Source organism: Genypterus blacodes, unplaced genomic scaffold (assembly GCF_046128005.1).
Source record: "Genypterus blacodes isolate CSIRO-AG114 ecotype Tasmania unplaced genomic scaffold, CSIRO-AGI_Gbla_v1 ptg000148l_1, whole genome shotgun sequence".
Classification (NCBI taxonomy): Eukaryota; Metazoa; Chordata; class Actinopteri; order Ophidiiformes; family Ophidiidae; genus Genypterus; species Genypterus blacodes.
In genome coordinates this window covers 234,940-255,361 of record NW_027466950.1, presented here as the reverse complement: position 1 = coordinate 255,361, position 20,422 = coordinate 234,940, and the positions used below count along the sequence as shown (strand labels likewise).

The following is a 20,422-nucleotide window of genomic DNA, read 5'->3' as shown; positions in this document are numbered from 1 at the left end:
CACTGAGGTACCCAGAGGCTAGTAAGCACACAGTGATGGAAAAAAACAGTTCTACCTGCCTTCGCTTAAGCCAATGCAAAGTGACCACAGCAATAAAATCCTAAGGTTACAAATAATGTAGTCCATGTCCTATCAAACAGGCATTTAGGATAAAGCATACTGTCCCTCATACCTCTCACCTGTCCGCATGCTCCCTGCACAAACTATACCGCTCCAAATCCCTTCAACCAGCTCCTCCTGCCACCCATCCTGCACGTAGGATCTGTGAAAGAACATTTGCTGGATCTACCGGATACAAAATGGAATTCTGGAAACCTCCCTCCTGATAATCTGACCAGCTGGCTGTGGTCTCCACACAGATCTTTAACAATAAACTGCTGCAGCTTGGAGTCGCCTCCTTCTCCAAATGCTCCAAAGTTATACTGCTGATCAAATTCCCTGACTGTGTGATTCCTGGACTGTTTCCATAATCTCTATGGTCACACACAGTACTTAACACTTTCAGCCATGCTAAGTTACAACAAGAATAGCAATGTCAGGAAAAAATATAAGAAATGATAACACAGTGACAATAGTAACTATGAATAAAAGTTAGGTAAATAGTATTTGAACAGTCTGATAAAACAATTACAGTCAAACTTATCTATGTCAGACTATAACCTTAGAATTGAGTGTACTGACTGTTAGTGAATGGCTGACTGTCGCCGAGGATTTATTCTCATGTCATAATGAATTCAAATATGATTTAAATGAAATTAGTTCTATGCAATATGATATATATAATACTTCTGTAACATTGTGTACTGGAGCCTTCATTCTCGTTTTGACTTCATATGTGAAGCAAAAGGGGTGGGACAAGTTTGGCTCCAAGTCATTGTTAACAACTTTAAAAAGAAAAACAGCCACAACGCCATGATCAGGTCATGTGTGTGAAAGAAGGAAAAAAATGAAACAGCAAATAAAGACCAGTCTGCTTCTAATTACATCTCCCAACTGGTGACTTAACGTTTCATTTTGGCAGTTTTCCCCTCTCAAGCTCCTGCCCAGGACTCTGTTTGAGAGTCAAGACTAATCAAAGGCACTTGTACGGAGAGGACTGTTGGCCTCTAAAGAGATCCAGCCAGTTCAGGCCAGCCTGCTGCTCTTTCTCTCTTTCTCTCCTTTTCTTTCCCTCTCACTCTCTCTTCCTGTCCTGTCCGTTTAGACAGAAAAAAGAACTGGGGCATTTCTTCAAGCTACTTCAGGTTTCTGTGGGATTTAAACATGCACACTGAGGCTTTCATGCAGTCCATGCTCGTGCCGTTGTTTCTGATTCTTCTCGCTACGGTGGAGGACACTTTGTTACAATCGGTTAGGTGAGTTTCCACACAGTTTACTTTTTTTAGGGGACGGTTCGGCGACTAAGAACAAAGAGGGAGGTGCAGAGTTTTGCTGACAAAGAAAACATTTGGAGAGCTCGATGTGGGAAAGTCTAGGAGTTCATACAGTTTGCATTGTTGCCCTTTATACAGGGTTCCCTGCCAGATGTGACAGATGTTAAGCCACAGGGTGAAGTGTTTGATTTTAGTTTGACATTTAGCACTCTGGAAAGGAGTTTGGAACTCACTCTCACTGATTTCAGTAATGTGTACGTTGCTTGACACAATATTGTTTCACATCCAAAAAGGTTACGAGAGTGTTGCTGATATTTTAGTGTGAGTACAAATCCTTTTTGGCTGAAAGTGATGGTGTTATGTAATTCAAAGGGTCTTAACTCGGGATGTTGCTGCAAGTCCAAAACCTCAAGCATCTAAAACAAAAACACAACTCCATAAAGGGTGTTGTTGCCGTCAATAGGTTTCAGATGCAAAACTGTTGTATGTGATTATTATAACAATGACAAAATGTTATTTATGCTCTGCTATTTTTAAGCTTGATTGGAAATACATGTGTAAATGTAAAAACAGATTTTATCTCTTTTATCAGTAGGGAAATTGGCCAAAAAGACAATGTAAAAACGATTTGTGTTGTTTATTTTACAGTACTCTTCCAAAGTCAACAAATCTATTAACGGTTCCATATGATGCAAGTTTCATTCAGCTGCAAAAAGGGGTGTTTACTCAAAGCAGGTGCAACATGCTGGTCTGGTGACTGTGTGTGTGTGTGTGCGCGTGTGTGCGTGTGCGTGTGTGTAAGTGTAAGTGTGTACCTCCTAATCCCTATGGTGTTTATTGTCTTCAGTAGCTCAACCGGGAATGTGTGGGTTCAGCCCCTGAGAATCCAGGTGATTACAGTGTTTTCCTCTGTTTTACAGACACAGATGCAAATAATTTGTACCTTGTTTGTTCCCCAATTATGTTGTCATAACAGTTTGACATTCTGAAACATAATAGGAGTGTGAGAATGTGAGCCTGAATGTGTATGTATTTGCTCTGCTAGTTCAGAAGAGCGTTGACCTTTCACAAGGCACTGGCACAGTAGTGCTTAAGGGGCTGAATGACCCACTCAGGATTAACAATATCAGCAAATTCTTGAGAAGCAAAACAAAAAAGATGAGGGGCTCCAACGGTGCTCACAGAGTGCAATTTAGAATGTGTTACTTGGTCTCAGCCCCATGGAAGTTAGCCACTGTTTCCTGTCTTCGCATACAGGGGACAGGAAGGCAGAATCCCCTGCTTTGGAAGAACCTGACTAGGCTTGAACTTGGTGAATCACAGTGCAGTTTCCAGAGTTAAATTTCCCATCTAATAAAGACAAAGACAAACATTCAACATGTTTACATTTCTACAATAGATAGATTGTCGTGAAAACCTACATTCATCACGTTGAATGAGTAAACAGGTGGACCGTTAGCTGAAGTCAGCACCAACAAAAAGAGCATCTTGACAGGCAGCAGGGAATCACAAAGGGATGTCAACACCAAGGAAAGAAATTATTTTTTTGATGGTGGCAGCAACACCAGTTATTTACAGGAGCTTCACTTCCAGATTGCTGTTCCGCGTCATTGGATATGACGGACAGGACGGTACAGATGTGACACTTGCTTTGATGAGGAAAATGATAGAGGGTTGCTCAACAGAGGGAGTAGACAGTGCAAACAGAACAAACAACCATTGAAGCTCCAAGGCACAGAGACAAGGGCTGAAAGGCGGTGTCAAACGTGACACACTCAGGACGGGACATACTCTGCCTGCATCAACTTCTCAATGGAGCTCTGGAACTCCTCAGTGAAAAATTCAGCGCTGTGTTTCTATGGTGAAGAGTAGAATTTTCCCGGAATGATTAAAAGCACATTTGTTTGCCTTGCAGTGAATGTGCATGAATGTACATCAGAGACAGAAAGCCACAGCCGAAATTGGTAAAACATGTATCATGCTTTGATACTAAAATAATGACATTTCCAATTTGTGACCACGTAGAATTACCCTAAGGTGTTTTGTGCTTTGTGGAAATCTGACCTTAATTTCGTTTCCAGCAGCCTCGCTTAGAGTCGAGCAGACATCCAGCACTGTTTTACAGTCTTCTGCTCAGTTCATGTAGGCTGCGCTATTTGTCTTCCTGGGACAGCGTGATACTCCACTGAAGTTTTGGAGGTACAGTACCTGACTGAAGAGTGAACTACAGACAAACCCACGAATGCACATCAGAAAAGCATGATCGAGACCCGACTACTTTGCTGAGGAAATATTACTCTGTTAGAATATTTTTGTCATACATAAGCTAAGTCACTTCTCTATCTGTTTCGATGTGCAAACTGTTAGTGTTAGTTGGACAAATTCTTAGTAAATATGACCCTGGGTTTAAGTTTAAGGACCAACAATAATGGCCAAGCTCAACTGTTCCTACTGTGATGGAGGAGAAGGCAGGAGAGAATGTTTTACAGCAGACTAAACATTCATTGCTGCCTGTCATGCGTTCTGAAAGGAGAGTGTTGCAGCATATGGACAACAGAAGGGACTCCAGGCCTTTCTGGTGGAGGCCAGAGAACATCAAACTCCCGTCCAGGTCTTCATCCTGGGATATTCACAAACGTGTGATTCATGGGTCTAAGGCGATGTTGAAGCCTGAAGCAGGATGATCCTAACTGCCTTCTCCCATCCCGGACAAACCAAACCAAAGCTCCTAAACTCAAACTGTATAAAATTTGAGCTGTGGATTGTTTGAAATGTGTTATGTTCTCAAACCGGAAGGCTGGCTGATCAAAAAGGAATGTCAGAAAGCGACCAATTGAAACAAATCTTCTTGAGCCCATGGAGTAAAAACACAGCAACAGCTGCTTGGGTGCGCTGAAAGAAAAGTGAAGCTGTGTGTGTGTGATTTGGTCACTTTGATTTATTACCTTAATCCCTCATACTCCATTTTCTTTTGACTTGAGGCGTTTGTTTTTCTTGATCTCGACCCATACGAGACATTACATGTTTCCTGGCTGTGCTCTAAAACACCAAACAGCAAACTAATAATGCTTAGCAAAGAATGACTACAGTATTTTTTCCAGGTTATGTAGTATAAAGCAAAAACTCTTTGGTGCCAACAAATCCATTATGGATAAGCCGTTGAAATGCAGTAATGTTAGTAAATGTTGAATGAAGGTCAGGTAGTTTGTAGTTAAATGCTTTGAACTTGTTTGCATGAAAAAAACAAGATAAATGAGAACACAATATATAGATAAAGATTTCCTGAATGTGAAATTGATCACTACAGAAACAATATAAAAACCACTCTGATAGGCTCCTTGGCACATACAGTATTAGAAAGTCACATCTGCTGTGTTATTTACACGGGTGGCAGGATGTTCTGACCCTTGACTCTGGCGTTTTTTTCCAGAGCTCCACAACAATTGACCCGCATTTCTTTTTTTTTCGCAGCCAGGTGGGTGGTGTGTGTAAACTATCCACAGAGTCGTCCCTGCGCCGCTGCCGAACACCTGATGGAAAGATCTGCAGTGGGCGGGGCAAGTGTGACTGCGGCCTCTGTGTGTGCGAGGCCACAGATCCAGGAAAGTTCTATGGTTCGCAGTGCCAGTGCCACGACTGGGTTTGTGCAACGCATAATGGGAAAACCTGCAATGGTGCGTACAAGGATACACTTACACATAACTAGATGTGTTGGTCTCAGAGGAGGTTTGCATGACACTATTTGTGGTATATTGTGTCTAAAACCTTGAGTGAGAGTCTGTGGCTGAATACAGAGACACGTGGCTAAAACAAACTTTCATGTGATGCGGTTATTAGTGGCGGGCTCGTAAGTGATGCAGCAGATCTCCAAATTCTAGGCTTACGTCAGAGAACTTGGCAAATTGACTCTCCAGCTGATGTTTAGCAGCTGTTTCTGCCAAGCATGGGGAAGAATAAAGAATTTAGCTGTGTTGTACAAAAACCTACCAGATTTATTTAGTTTTTTCAATATTCCATTGATTTGATCCATTTATAGGAGGGACCTCACGTTACACACATGGTGTAGGTTTAGGAAATGTCAAGAGTTTATGTTTCTTACCTTTATCAAACCAGACAAGTCAAGTTTTCTGTATTTTAATGCCTGAATCAACTCGGCAGGACTTCAAAGGGTTTGCTTAGTAATAGACAGCTGGTTGGCTCGCCCACATCATCAAGGTGCTAGCTTTTATTGGAGGCATCGCTTTGAACTTAGCCATTTGCCTGACATTTAACAAGCTCCTCTCAGGGAGAAGAGCATCCTCACCAATCCATAGAGAGACTGTAAGGCTGACTGCACACTGATCTCCATTTGCCTCTTCAGATATTCCCTACGGTATTGTTTCATGAGCCACTGCGGACACTTGGTCAACCTTAAGCAGTAAACACAGTAGCAATTAATGGGAGTCCAACGTAATACAGCAATATGAACACTGATTTCTGCCTTATCTTTATTTAGGAGTCTATTTCGAAACTTTTGCAATGTCTAACATTCAAAAAATAACAACTAATTGTTCCTCTTCTATGATCTCACGCAGGGCTGCACACACTGAGTGAAAACAGGCTGTTTTAGGTACTGCCCCTTTAACTCTTTGTGTTGTGGGACGAGTCAAGGAGTAAATTGAAGCTCCTCCCACAACTGAATTCTATTCTGTACATTTGTAGGTTATGATTGACACTGGCTTGGACTTCTCCCCTGTGGTAATTACGCGTATTACTAAGGCTATTAGGATTTTTCCAAATCAGACCCCACCAGTAGGAGGTGCCAGAGAGCCCCCAAAGTTGACAGCAAGTGAAGGAGTAAACAAAAATGACCCGTATGGACTTGTTTTACTGGATGAACTTGGGTATGACAGGCAGAAAATATCCAATAGCACCTTTAATTAATATAGACTAATTACAAACCAAGCAGGAACGTCCTTAAAAGGTGTGACAGGCATTGATGTACGTATGCTGTAACCAAAAAGAATCATCGCCCTTTTTTCTCAATGTCCTCTGTGGTCTCTGGACTATCAGTGTCAGGTTCTAATGGAGATATGTGTGTGTGTGCGTGTGTGTGTGTGTGCGTGCATGTGACGGGGAGCGTGATTTATTTGGGTAGACGTCGGCTGCCATGAGGAGCTCATTATGGTTCAGTGGTCTGGTGCGAGAAGGCCCTGTTTCAGCCTGATAATGGGGTTTCACTCACTCGTACTCAGGCTGCAAATGGAACCTAGATGCATCACAAGACGGATGGGTTTTCACACTCAGATAGACGACACACACACACACACACACACACACACACACACACACACACACACACACACACACACACACACACACACACACACACACACACACACACACACACACACACACACACACACACATATAGGATCAGGGTCAACCTCATAAGCTCACACTCACTCCCACATAGCAGCATGCCAGCCTTTTCTCACACAGTTATATCCCCATGTGCATATACACCCAGCAATTATATTCAGAGCATATTGGGAAGAATACGTATCACCTCCCCCAGATGTTCATCAGCCCATGTAGCATGCATGCTCTGCTGTCTGCGATCGGCAGCCAATTTCTCTCCCTGTGGCTCCCTTATCTCTGCCTTTCACAACTGCCCACTGATAAGATCCAATGGATTTTTCTCTAAAGGGATAAATTGTGTTTTGCCTTTCCAAAGACATTAGCTCGCCTGGCATTGAGGTGTTCTTTTCCCCCGGATGGCATTCATGAGGCAAACATGGGCTAGAGCACATAAACTCAGTCAAAGCAACAAGTCAATCTAAATGAAGAAGCTGGGGATGAATTTAATTTGCTCTAGGTTGTAAAATGGAAATGAACATGGAGAAAAGGGGATAGATAGATTCTCTCATCCTGGCAGATGAACATTCTTCCTAATTGGATTTCACCAATCACAAGTTAAATTTCTGTCTCTCTCTCTGCTCTCTACCTCCTGGTGCCAAAGCAGAAATAGAACTCGCCTTGGACCCTTGTTAACAGAGGAATGAGCCAAAATCATATCTCACTTTTTCAGAATTCGGTGATGACAAATATGGATGTTGGGTCATGGTCTACAAAATGTGGACCCAATCTAAGACGAACACATGGAAAACATATCCACAGACATGCATAAATTGATTCCTTAACAAAAAAGAGAACCAATCTTGAGTACATTTAGAACCAAAATACACCCAAGGATAATTAGACACAGTCCAAAAGGCAGCACCCCAAATACACACCTGAGTGGAGAGGGAACAGAGGGAACTGCTGCCAGCATGATGTGCCACCAATTAATGAGCAGCTTTAACATTGGAGGAGAACACCTACAGTTTTCCTGCACTTGAGTTCACACTCCCTGTTTTGTGATTATGCACACCAAATGATCAGAGTTAATAGGCAGTCCGCTCACATCCACTGGGATGTAAGACAGTTTGACATGCAGACCTGAGACTCATGGTAATAGCATATGAACCTGCCTCTCTAGATTAGACTGAATCTGATGTGGACCAGACCAGTGCAAGAGCAGAAACCAAAACCAAACCACAGATATGACACATTAGAAAATGCTCACACGGGTAATTTTTAGTGAATATGTCAGACAATCTATTTTGCCATCACTGCGCTGTTACAATTTTGCAGGAAGGTCATTGGTTTGTACCCTGATCCTTTCTGTGGGTGGACAATAGTCACTCCTTGTTGTGCTTGTGTGTGATCTACGGGTGCTTCCCCCCATCCCCGACGCAGGTCAGCAGTGTACGAATGTGTCGCTCTATCTGTGGTTTAATATTGCGATAGACTGGCAACCTGCCCGGGGTGTTTCCTTCCCTTTTCACCCAATGCATGCTGGGATAGACTGCAGCCCCATTAATTACAGAAAGCAGGGACAGAAAAATGAATGGATGGACTCAATTTGGCTCTCAGAGGATCAGACCTGCCTGGCTGTAACTCATGTATTGAATGTCCCTTGTTGTCCTTGGGAATTATTACAGGAGGAGCAATATGCTTAGAATTTTGTTCCCCTTATATTCTGATAATAGCTAAAGTTACATTTTATGTTTTTCCACATTGTTTTCTAAGGTGCTATGATCTTGCATAAGTGTTTTAGTTGAAAAATAGATTTCATATGATAGAACACAGACTGATTTGAAGCCCTGATCCTGTCAGTTGCATGTTTCCTTTGTTGGACGCTTCACATCTCACATTGTAGATAGATAGAATGACCTGCTCTAACATCTGTGCACCGGCTGTGCAAACCATACCTGTCATTTCCTGCCTCAGTTTGTTTTTGGTTAGCTGCTGTATTTCTTTCTTCCTGTCTCAACTCCTTTATCATATTTTCACACCCTACATCGGACACATAGCGTCACCTCTAACAGAAAGCATACAGTTGTGGAATATCTGTCCGTTTTTCCAGAGTTTCCAACGTGGCAACTTTTCCATTCTTTCATTCACAGCATTCCCTATTTTTTTCCCCTCATAGATGAGCCATATGAAATCACTCCCTCCCTCTCTCCTTTCTGTCTGTCTGTCTCTCTGGCTCTGCTAAACTGAGCTAAGTGTTTTCCTCTGATGCGCATTGAGACAGATGGTGCTCTTCTGCAATTAAGGGCGCCACAGGCTAGTATTGTCCCGATGAAAGAAAAAAATACATACAATCAACTTGTCAGTAATTATTGTTTCAATATTGAGTATCATTAGACTGCTATACTGTATCAAGACACTTCTGAGCAAACAATCATTTCAGAGTCCAAACATTCATTGCAGTATGACTCAGATGCTTCATTCATAGACACAACTGATCAGGTGCAAATCCAATCCATACATTGGACATATCTCACATTCATGAGAGAAAATCCACCCACAACTTGTTACTCCCCATGTGATGCGGTTTCCGGCGAAAGCCAAGTCTGCGGTCGAGAGCAATCTGTTACTTTATGATCCCGGTTGAGATCATCGTATGTGTGTCTTTCTCAAAGGAGCAGTCAAAATGGTGAAGTGCAACCGTGAGGGTGAAAGCCCTTCCTTCCTGATGGATGGCTGCTTCTCTCTCTGTCTCTCTCTGGGGGAACAAAGTCTCTGTTTTGTTCTGGGCTCAGCCCTCCAGCCTCCTTGCCCTCTGCCAGAACCAGAGGAGATCCCACCTGAGGTTTAATGTCAGCTGCACATAAGAAGCAGGTTCCAGTCAAACTGCTCCAGATGTCTCCTTTTCTGTCACCGTTACATAAGCTCGTGCTGCTGATGATGGTGACTTTAATTGGAATAATAGATCATTTCTGAAGTTAATTTTCATTGTTCAATAATCGCACATAATGTCTCAAAGGGCTTAAGAGACACACAAAGCAACAATCCAGAACTCTATAAGAAGATAAGGAAAGCTGCCTAAAAAGAGATCCCCCCTCCCTTTGAAGAGCCAGGTGAGTGATAGAATCTGTCAATGAGGAAGAAGGCAAATTACAAAGAAAGAAAACAAAATAATTGATATAATTTCCTCACTGCTATTCCTACAGAGGCAAAAACGGAAAGATATGAACACACAATAGGATGCCGTCCCTGAGTCATTACAGCCCATTCAATTGTTCATCTCCATAGTCTTCTTTTATGTTCTTTTTTTCGAGAGCATGTTTTGATGTCTTCCGCTCAGATATTCTGAGCTCCGCTGGGCAATGTGCCTGTGTGGTGAGTCACCTAATGATTCCAGTGTGGGCTGCAGTTAGAGAAAGCCACTCAAGTCTGTTCAAGTCTGCTAGTCAAAGGCAATTTTAATCAGAACTGGCTCCAGCTTTCACTTCATGCAGTGGGAGCAAGTGTGTCTATATTACTATGATTATACAGACATTATTTTAACACAGAGTCACCAAAGTTGACATTTGAATGTCCATGGCTGATAATGGTCCCAACTGTCTGTAGTGCAAAAGTGGGGAGGATGATACCAGGAATCCATTCTGGGAGCAGAGAACATAGAGAATGAATTATTACCTGAGACAGGTGTCACATAGCTTTAATCCATTGAACACGACCTGACGTGCGACCGTTTCACGCTCCGCCAGCACAGAGGAGAGTCGAGCACGGAGGAATACTTCCTGGCTGAAATAAGCATCATGTTATGGAGAAGGAAGTCTAAGCAAAGTAAGAGCGGGAAATGTTATTTAGAGATGACACATCAGTTGCAAGTAATGGATTCCTTCTGGGGTAGTTTGTTGTTTAAAATCCTTCCAGTAAATCATCTCTGTGTCTGTAAATCTCAGACTGACCAGGAGTTTGTGTGACATATAAGTGATAGAGGTGTAGTCTATTCAGGGAGAGTAAATCGTTCTCTCATGTCTCCTCTGGGTCAATTTAATCAGTATTCTTCGCAACACACAATGCATTATAATTATGTTTATCTTCCTCCCAGTATTACTCTCTGATTATCACTGGGGCAGGAGGAGCTGGGAGTTAAATTCTAAACCTGAAATTAGCTTTGCCGCATGAGTCACCAGCCTGTCCTCATCTGCGGTTTATCACTGTGACGGTACATCACCTGCTATTAGATGCTGGCACTGATGAGCCCCCTCTGTGACACCCGTTGGATATATCTAGGTGCTGGCTGCGACCTGATTGGCTGGACGCGCGTGTCCGTCGGGAGAGCGTAGGAAGGACGCTGACAGCCCCGGGGCGCAGAGAATTACTGCTCAGGAAGCATCGGGAAAGATAAACTACCGAGAGACAGGAGGCTTCCCACACACATAAACTTTCACCCGGCAGACAAAAAGAAGGCCGTCAGCTTCTATGTCAGAGTGATTGTCGTGCTGAGATGAATGGAGGGGCGACTCGGTGCGGCGACTTTGTAATATTTTAGAGGGTTTTCACATTCTGATTTAGGTCTGCTGTGTTCTGGATTCAACTATGTGATAAATGAAAAGAGGAAGTCTGATGTATAGCAGTACAGCAGAACATCTTGGCTCCCTAAATGGCAGATTTCCTCTCTTTTGGTTGAAGTGCACTCCAATGCCATATTCATTCATTTACCTGGTATATAAAGTAAACAAAGCAAAGGTGCTCATTTAAGCTTAAGTCAACGGATATGGCATGGGAGCACAGTTCATCTTCTGCCATCTAAGGGAGCACAGGGCTGTAAAAGTGACCTATTACAAACATATACAAGCACACTCCCAGTTGAACTTCAATAAGCTAGTGGCATCGATACGTCCCTGAACATATCCCAGCATGCATCACGATGCTACACAGTTTGTCCCTTGATATGGAAATTGCACAGATCATTTTCAATTACTTCATGGATGAGATGATTTGTAATGATAATAATAAAAATTACTGTAAAAAAAATACTGTAATTGTTATGACTGTGACTGCCGAAAAAAATACAGATATTTATATTACTAAAGACTGTTTTTCACAGTTTCCTGGTTATTTTCTTTGTGAGTATAACAACCCAAATATTTACTATTGCCCCTGAAGTAGCAACTGATACTACTTGCTGTAGCTTTAATACATGAAATCCTGACTAGCTTTTAGCTTCCCAAACACTGGTCCCAGGAGCAGACAGCTTTTTATGGCCCCTGATTACCAATTATTCAAAAAAAATAAACGAGAAGCAATAACTGTTTTTGCCGTGAATAACCCGGGAGGTTTTTTCAAATAGAAACCATATTTCATGTTGCTTTTGCACTCCAATGTGCTGACAGCTTTGATGACAGCCTCAGCACCTTGGAGAGGAAGATGAAGTCTAGATGAGGAAACACAGTCACAGCCTGACAAGATTTCCAGCCTATATTGCAACAATGAGTGATATAACATTTTCTGCTTTGTTTTATTTCTTGAAATCCATTTTCCATGGTTTCAGAGCATTCCGCCGCTGACGCTCCCTCCCAGCAGGATCTATATTATCTAAACAGCCGGAGAGAAATTACAGTCTACTCACAACGTCTATTTTCTGCACTTTATATGTCATGAGAATTATAGAGGTTTGAGTCTTCATTGGCTTAAACTCATTTATTTTCCTCCAAATCATATTGTCTTTGTGGCACAACCTCGTCTGAAGCGCACCTCCCTCCCTGTTCCTCTCCTCAGTCAACCTGTTCCCAAGCGTCTCCTGAGATGTATGGATAATGAGGAGAGACAGGGGGCTCGCCTGTTGTTAATGACTGATGGATAGCCCTTGAAAAGGACACCGCATTTACATGATGAACGAGTCAGGAGAATGATGGAGTGTGGCATACAAGGCCCCCTGCTGCTAAATGCAATGGGACCAACATTTATAATAACTTGTCAACAGCCTGCATTTGCATCATGTGATTCCCCGTTTTCATATTGCTCACTATATCCATTAAAATGAAGAAAAATGGTCAAGGCAAAGCAGCACAGGGCGCCTGAACACTCAGCGACACTATCAGAATGTTTACATTTACATTACAACCTCAATTATACAGCGATTGAAGCAATGACTCAGTTTTTCCCAAACATCTTGTTTGATGTTTGACGTTTGACATTAATGTGATTGAAATCAGCACAAATCAAAGAATGCTGAATTCAAGCAACAAACCACTATTATATGATTGCAATCGATTTCTGGCTGTTAAATGTAGTCAATTAATCAGTATATGCCACATCTGCATGCCTTTCCTCTATAAGAGGACTGCAATTTTGCAATGTGTCATTTCTACTCTGAGAATATTGGAATCCTATTGACCTGTGCATGTATGCAGCTGAATCGCATTTTGCCTTCCAACATGGTTAGGACAAACACTCCTTTTCGAGTATGGAGTGCATGTTAATATACTGAATGTATGCAACCAGGAAATACCTTAAGACATTTGGTTTGTGTTTGTACATCCTCAAAATATCGACAGAGAAAACAAAAATATGGATGTAAGTATGGTACATTTGACCAATCTAATTCTGTCAAATGATTCCATCTGTTTTTTATTGCTGCTATTTGCACAATCTCTGTAAGCATTGCCACTTCATTCCGCTATATGTATGTATGTATGCACATGTATAGAAATGTGAGAAACTAACATCTTGAATCTTGAATCATTACTTATTTACAAACCCTGCTCTGAGTGCTATGTCTGCTACCTGAATTTGAACAAGGGAGTTAGTCCAGCAAAGTTTTCAAAGCTAATATGGATCACAGCATAATGGTTAGATAGATAATGGTAAAAGTAAGAGGCCTGGTCAGCGATTTCTTTTGTCTCGGACAAACATGTTTGGATTCCTTTGAAGACTGTGCCGTCTTCTTAAAGGGGATGGAACATTTTCACTGGAATGTTCTACTTCACTGTGTTATCACAAAGTGGTGGAAAGGTTTTGGAACAATTTATGAAGTGTTTGCCTGCAGCCAGGATCTCTCTGTGGTAGAAATGAAAAGATCAGCTGAACTGGAAACCCAAAATTGCTTATGCAAGTTGTGAGAATAGACCGCTCATGCATGAGCACAGCCGCGAGTCCTCGATAAACATATGAAGCAGAGATAATTAGCCGTATCAAACAGGGACAAAGATCACAGTAAATTGGTTAGCGAAATGACCTTTCATTATTTTTCTTGTAAGTCGTGCTGGTTTGGACAAATCTGAAAATGTGTTTGGGAGTCAGGAGCTGAGGTGTGAAAGCCATGAAAGACACATACACAGGGTAAGTGTGAGTGTGTGTAGATTCATCGAGAAGATAATTTGTCATTTGAATTCAGCAGTTAGAGTTGGATTACTATGGATCCCAGGGAAATGACTTTGTATTTGAGCTGCCATGCCATGCAGCTCCATCCAGAACTACCCACCATAATGTGTTGGAGTCACAACTGTGGGGCTAATGCACGTCTGACTGAATATTTATACCCCTACAATACAGTTTTAATATGAAGGTTTACGACCCAAATGTGTCTATAATGCGTTTCAAAATTAACGTACCATATCATGTGAGATAACACTAACATGCGGCCATGTGTTCATAAAGGGATCTGAAGCACTGGCTGTTATCTACATACACAGTATGAGCATGCTTTTCAACATTGATGACCAGCATGTGGTCTGTTGTGTTTGCCTTCAGACCGTGGATACTGTGACTGTGGGAAATGTGAGTGTGATGATGGCTGGTTTGGAGAGGGCTGCCAGTTCCAGGAGGAGTGTAACTTAACTAAAAAGAAGAGCAAAGAGCTCTGCAAGAATCCACAGGGTGTTGTCTGCTCCAACAGAGGTACTGGGAACACACACACACACACACACACACACACACACACACACACACACACACACACACACACACACACACACACACACACACACACACACACGTACACATGAACATACATAATCGATCGTAAATTCATTATTGTAACGCTCAAGCTTCAAAAAGCTATGGATCCACACCATGTCTGCACATTTCATATTCCCTCTGTAAATTGTATTTGTAATAATACATGCAGTAAACTGATGCATGAAAGAGGCATGAAAAGTATCGATAATTCCATTTGGTCTTTCATCTCACATGATTCTTTCATGGACAGATTCTCACTCCCACGTTATGGGCACGCACTCAAGCATGAACAGGCTGAGGAACCACAAAATAACATGAAGTCTGGGTCACACAGCCTGGGCTTAACCTCACCACTGCCCTGCCATGCCTCCAGATACATGAAGGATAAATGCGCGTGTGTGTGTGTGTGTGTGTGTGTGTGTGTGTGTGTGTGTGTGTGTGTGTGTGTGTGTGTGTGTGTGTGTGTGTGTGTGTGTGTGTGTGTGTGTGTGTGTCTTCAAATCCATGTACAGTACGGGGTCTGTTTATGAGTGTATAAATGCAAATTCATTCACAGCAAGCAGTCACCCGGCCTTCTGTCCCCATAGTGCATCATTTTTAATGCGCCGGCACACCAGTGCGTGGACACACACACACATACAGACACACACAGTAGTCTGACAGCAGAATTAAACCAATGGCTGGCACATTGTTCACACGCGTTGCTTCACAATGCACATCTGCACACCAGCTGGGTTCTTGGCCTTAATGTGCAGCGCATTAAAACACACACACAAACATTCCACACACGCTTCTCCACATCCAGCCACATAAACAAATGAATTTAACCTGTGAGTAAAGCTCGTTTCCGTGACAGGCACCTGCCACTGTGGCAGCTGCATGTGTGCCAACGAGGACAACAGGGGCCTGGTGACGGGACGCTTCTGTGAGTGCGATGACAGCGAGTGCCTGGACGAGGACACTGGAGAGGTGTGTGGAGGTATGTCCCACAGGCCCCGTCTCCACTGCCCCATGCCCCCCCAAAGGAGACGCCTTAGTTTGACACATGATTATTCAAGGTCTGTCTGTCATCAGTGCTCTGTCATGGTTGAAAGAACAGCTGCTTTGTCAAAACAAATGGGGCAGAAGAGTAAACTCTTCCTGTTTGAAATCAATGCAAGGGTGAAGTCTCAGTGGTGAAGTAGAGTTCACACAAACATTATTCTCAACATTCGCCCTTTTGAAGCAGAAGTCTAACTCAGAATAAGACAAGCCCTTTACACACTTTTAAACAAGCTCTCATAATTTGAAAAAACACCTGGGCCCCATGTGTCCATGCAGGTTAACGCAGAGTTAATTGCAGTTTGATCTGTCATCTCTGCTGCAGTCGATGGTGTACACTCTTCAGCCTTTTGTTCCCCTCAAGGCTTTAAGTGCCAGTAAGTCCGTGTTGATTAGCGATTTGGTATTTTTATTCTGAAAACCACATTTGAGAGCCTACTTATCAGGCCGGTGAAAAACAAAGGAATTGGTAGAAATTGTCCAGTACTTGTTATGCAAACGTGGGCAGTAATGGAACATTTTAGAATATTAATATTAACATTGTGATTCTTGGATTGGGTTACTGATGACATTTTCTTGCAGGTTATTAGTAATTGTACATTGTAAAGTAACCCTGTTGATATGTCACATGGCAATGTTTTAAACCAAGTAGTGCTCGGCGAAGAAGATAAAATGCAGGCATATTGGGATAAAAAAATAATCCTTTAATATTAGGGAAGCTCTGTGTAGCATGTTTAAGTAAAAGTACAAATTGCTTATATCACACCTTAACATAATCTAATATTGTTGGGCAAATGAAGCTTCATAAAGCTTCTCTTCCCGACTCGTCCCATAGCGAAGCTCTGTTAGACCCCCTGGCATCGCGTTATGTAGGCACAAGATCTCCCTTTGGGAATATACCCAACACTACAATGGAATCCATTATAACTTTACTGCAAAAATAAATGAACTTGTGATGTTCAATTTTTGTGCGCACTGTGGTTAGTTTGACAGCAATTACCAAGTGCAAACAGCCAACAACTTTACAAAAGTGTGTGTTCACTGTTGTCCTTTTAATGCTGACCTACTGATGTGGCTGTTCAAATTGATCTCTATCCCTTTTATTTGGAAAATGTCAGGAAAGGACAAGCATTCTAATTTGGCAAAGCAAACTGCAACAAAAGCCAAGAGGAAATTGGAGGAAAAGTATTATACTATTAACACTACTATTACAAAGATAACAGAACATGTGCGTCGATACCGCTGATGCTGATGATGTTTAGTTCAAATGCTGTCAAACTTGCAGCTTGTGTTAATGATCCAGCCTTTGTACATGATGTTTTCTATCTACAGTTCACTTAAATGCGATTCTAGTATTGACTCGCATTTGTGTTCGTCAATTAAAATATACAGGGGTTAACTTATTTCTTGTTGCATGTTGATTTTCCTCCGCTTCCAGGCCATGGCCAGTGTTACTGTGGAAACTGTTACTGTGCTGCTGGTTGGCATGGAGACAAATGTGAATTCCAGTGCGACATCAGCCCATGGGAAAGCAAGCGGAGATGCACGTCTCCAGATGGCAAAATCTGCAGCAACAGAGGTCTGTTTCCCCACAAAACACACACATACACTATAGAGACCCTGGAATCTGACATCCTGTTATTTCATTATGATAATGTTGTTAAAATTAATTAAAAATACATATTGAATATATAAACAAATTAAAATAAAGTAATGTAAAAACTATAGGAACAAACAAGTGAAACATAATCAAATTAAAAGTTTCATAGTAGTTTAGTGTGTTGAAGCAAATCTGTTTTTTTCTTTGCAAAGTTATAAAAAAATTAGAATGGCTTTCAATTTGTCTCTTGATTACACAAACAATTTACTGGTATTTTATTGTTTAGAACAAGCTTGAGCCCACATGCACACAATTCTTGTTTCTCATATATGGTATACTTACTTGTGATTATGGTACCAGCAAGGTGTTCATACATACGACGATAGGGAACGAGATGAGGGGTTAGGGTTGCTCAGGTTGCTCAGGTTGATGCTACATACAGTAGATCAGCAGAAACAGTATGAACGTCTCGAGCAGCAGCAGTCTCTTCTCTGCTTCTGGCTTTCAATTCTGGGGTAATAAGAGTATAACTGAGAATGACAGCGTTCTCTGTGGTCAAAAAGACAAGAAAAGTGAAGCCTGTCCCCCTCAGGAGCAAAGCTACCCTTTGTTTCTTTCCACCACTTCTAAAAGCTGCCAGATTGCATGACTCCATCATTCCTCACTAAACTGGCAACGACAAAGGGAAACAGAGACTATATGCTCTGGGGGGGAGAGACAGACAACGAGACACAGGTGAGACATATCAGGGCAGAAAGCAGGTAATCAAACAAGCCCGGGAGCAGGAAGTGAAGGGACCTGAAATGAGACAAGAACGTAAATACCAGAATAAAACAGGAAATAACTCAACTTGGGGACCAGATGTTGCACCAGCCGCTCCTCAGTCACCTCTCCCCTCACTTAGCAAACATGACGAGCAGCTTCAGGTTTGGAAGCCAAGCCTGTGAACTCTTCAGGCCACCATCTGCATATAACAGAGAGACAGCTGAGTGAAAATGGTGGAAATAAAATCTCCAGAGCCACTATAACAACTATAAAGTGAGACTTGAAATGTATAATTCAGAGCAGAGAAGCGCTAGACAATCATTTTTCTCAACGAGACTATTAATAATGCACATTTTCTCTTTCGCCGCTGTTGAGAGATTAACCAATGTTCGCCAGCTTTTTAAACTTTCCATGTTAGTGAAATGAATGAGTAAATGCAGGAATATACTACAAAAGCAGAATGAGCATGTTTGATGTAGTTAAAAGTACCGAGAATCAGTTTATGAAACATACCGATTTCCAAGTAAGACTGAAATTGGATCTAACATCCTTTACTTGTTCGAGTGGTGTTAAAACATCCTTTAGTATCTGTGTGTACAGATCTGTGTTATGGCGCTCAGAATGGAGGAGGAGAGTGAAGAGAAGGGTACAAATCATCACATAAATTCAATTGTAAGCCATCAGGGCAGATTGAACAGGTGAGAAAAAGCTTTGCTATAGCTGAAGTGATCCTGTGGGATTTTAGAAAAGCTTTGTTCAATTAATTACAGCAGTGAACCTGGCTGAACACGGGCTAAGTAGGACTTAATGGTACGCACATAGGCTTCATGGACACAGCCTTCTTTTCAGAGCTGGGATTGGTGGTCAAGTGTACACTGACCATAAAGTAACCAACCTTTTTTTCTCAACCCATTTGACTCCTCTTTAGCTTTGAGACCAGGCATAGATAATGAAATACAGCAAAGGCTAAACAGGAAAAAAGGAATAATATATGAAAAATTACTGTCTTTATACATTTGTTCAAATATATCCTTAATTATCTCAGCTGTTATCCTCTATAGACAAATTACATCATCAGGCTTTAATGAATGACAGGAAGGACGGCAATTGATAATCTGATATTTTACAAATTCCTGCACAAAACCATCTATTTAAATAGATTTTCTTTTTTTTGTGCCATGGTCCAAACTCAGAGAGCTCATCTTCCTCCAATGAGTGAAAATCAATTAAAGGAACTTACTGCATAGTGTTGGAGCTGAGTGATTCTACCAAATCTGAAAATTTGGATTAAACTCACCCCCTTTTGAGAGGATAAATCTAACTGATTACAGGAGATGAAGCAAGGTGAAGCACTACACAACAGGGGGTTCGTCTCACTGTACAGAGATCTTAGGTGTCTCGTGTGACGGCGTAAAATGTCTGTATTGTGCCTCATTATCCTCTATCTCACACTCTGAAATGTGTGTGATTGGAATGATGACTCCCTTTCATCTCAGCATACTGACAACCCCCTCACACTCTGTTAAGTTCACCCAGCCTCCTCAGTCTTGTTAAGATTTCACTCCAAACTGGCATACCTGCAGGATATATATATATAACATGGTTTCTTGATTAAAATAGGAGCAGATATGGCCGCAATTAATGAGGCACAGAGAAAAATGCAGCCGGCAGAAAATTACATCTTGGTCCACCACATTCTGACAAAATCATACTTAATATAAATGGTGTATTCGCTTGCACTCGTTGAATTTATAGAATATGTCCAGAATGTTTTGGAGTGTAAGGGCATGTTCACACGTAGCGCCCTAGGTGTGGAAAACGCACAGCGAGAGGAGAAAAAATGCAATTTCAGTACACTTGCTCATCTAGACTTTGGTTTTAGAGACAATCAGTGCCGAGGAAGATGCTCCTGTTGCACTGAGACACAGGAATCCTACAGGAATTCCCGGTTGACAACTTCCTGGATGATATTTCAATCTACTCAGCACCAGCAGCGCAACAGGGACATCCATAGTCTTTTGGGTCCTCAGAACAGTCTTTTATTCATGACATCAGTGGTCAGCTGGTCCTTTTCATGGGAAGATTCCCTGAAAAGTTTGACATTTTTCAACTTGGAGATGCTCTGGCGACGGCTGAATTCCTATGCACTGTGAGAAATTGCTACGTGTGAACATACTCTCACTGGTGCTGCTGCAATCTGCTGCCGTGAAGATTAGCTATGATATTTATGGCAGACATGTTAAAGCATGGCTCTATACAGCCTGGGCTCCAGGGTTACGAGGTGGTGGGTGAGACAGCACTCAGGGCCAGGGGCCAGGCATGGCAGACACTGGCCCCCACCATCGGGCTTGCCAGCTGG

General features: G+C 42.0%; 1 protein-coding gene across 1 annotated transcript in view; it reads left to right on the top strand.

Moving 5' to 3' along the window:
* The first annotated feature begins 1,034 nt into the window (after positions 1–1,034).
* itgbl1 (integrin, beta-like 1) overlaps positions 1,035–20,422 on the top strand; it is a 37,758-nt gene continuing 18,370 nt past the window's right edge. The window contains exons 1-5 of the mRNA XM_076165688.1: positions 1,035–1,355; positions 4,845–5,047; positions 14,451–14,597; positions 15,514–15,636; positions 17,137–17,277. Coding sequence (XP_076021803.1) covers positions 1,264–1,355; positions 4,845–5,047; positions 14,451–14,597; positions 15,514–15,636; positions 17,137–17,277 — 706 coding nt within the window. The 5' untranslated portion in view covers positions 1,035–1,263. The remainder of the gene's footprint in view (positions 1,356–4,844; positions 5,048–14,450; positions 14,598–15,513; positions 15,637–17,136; positions 17,278–20,422) is intronic.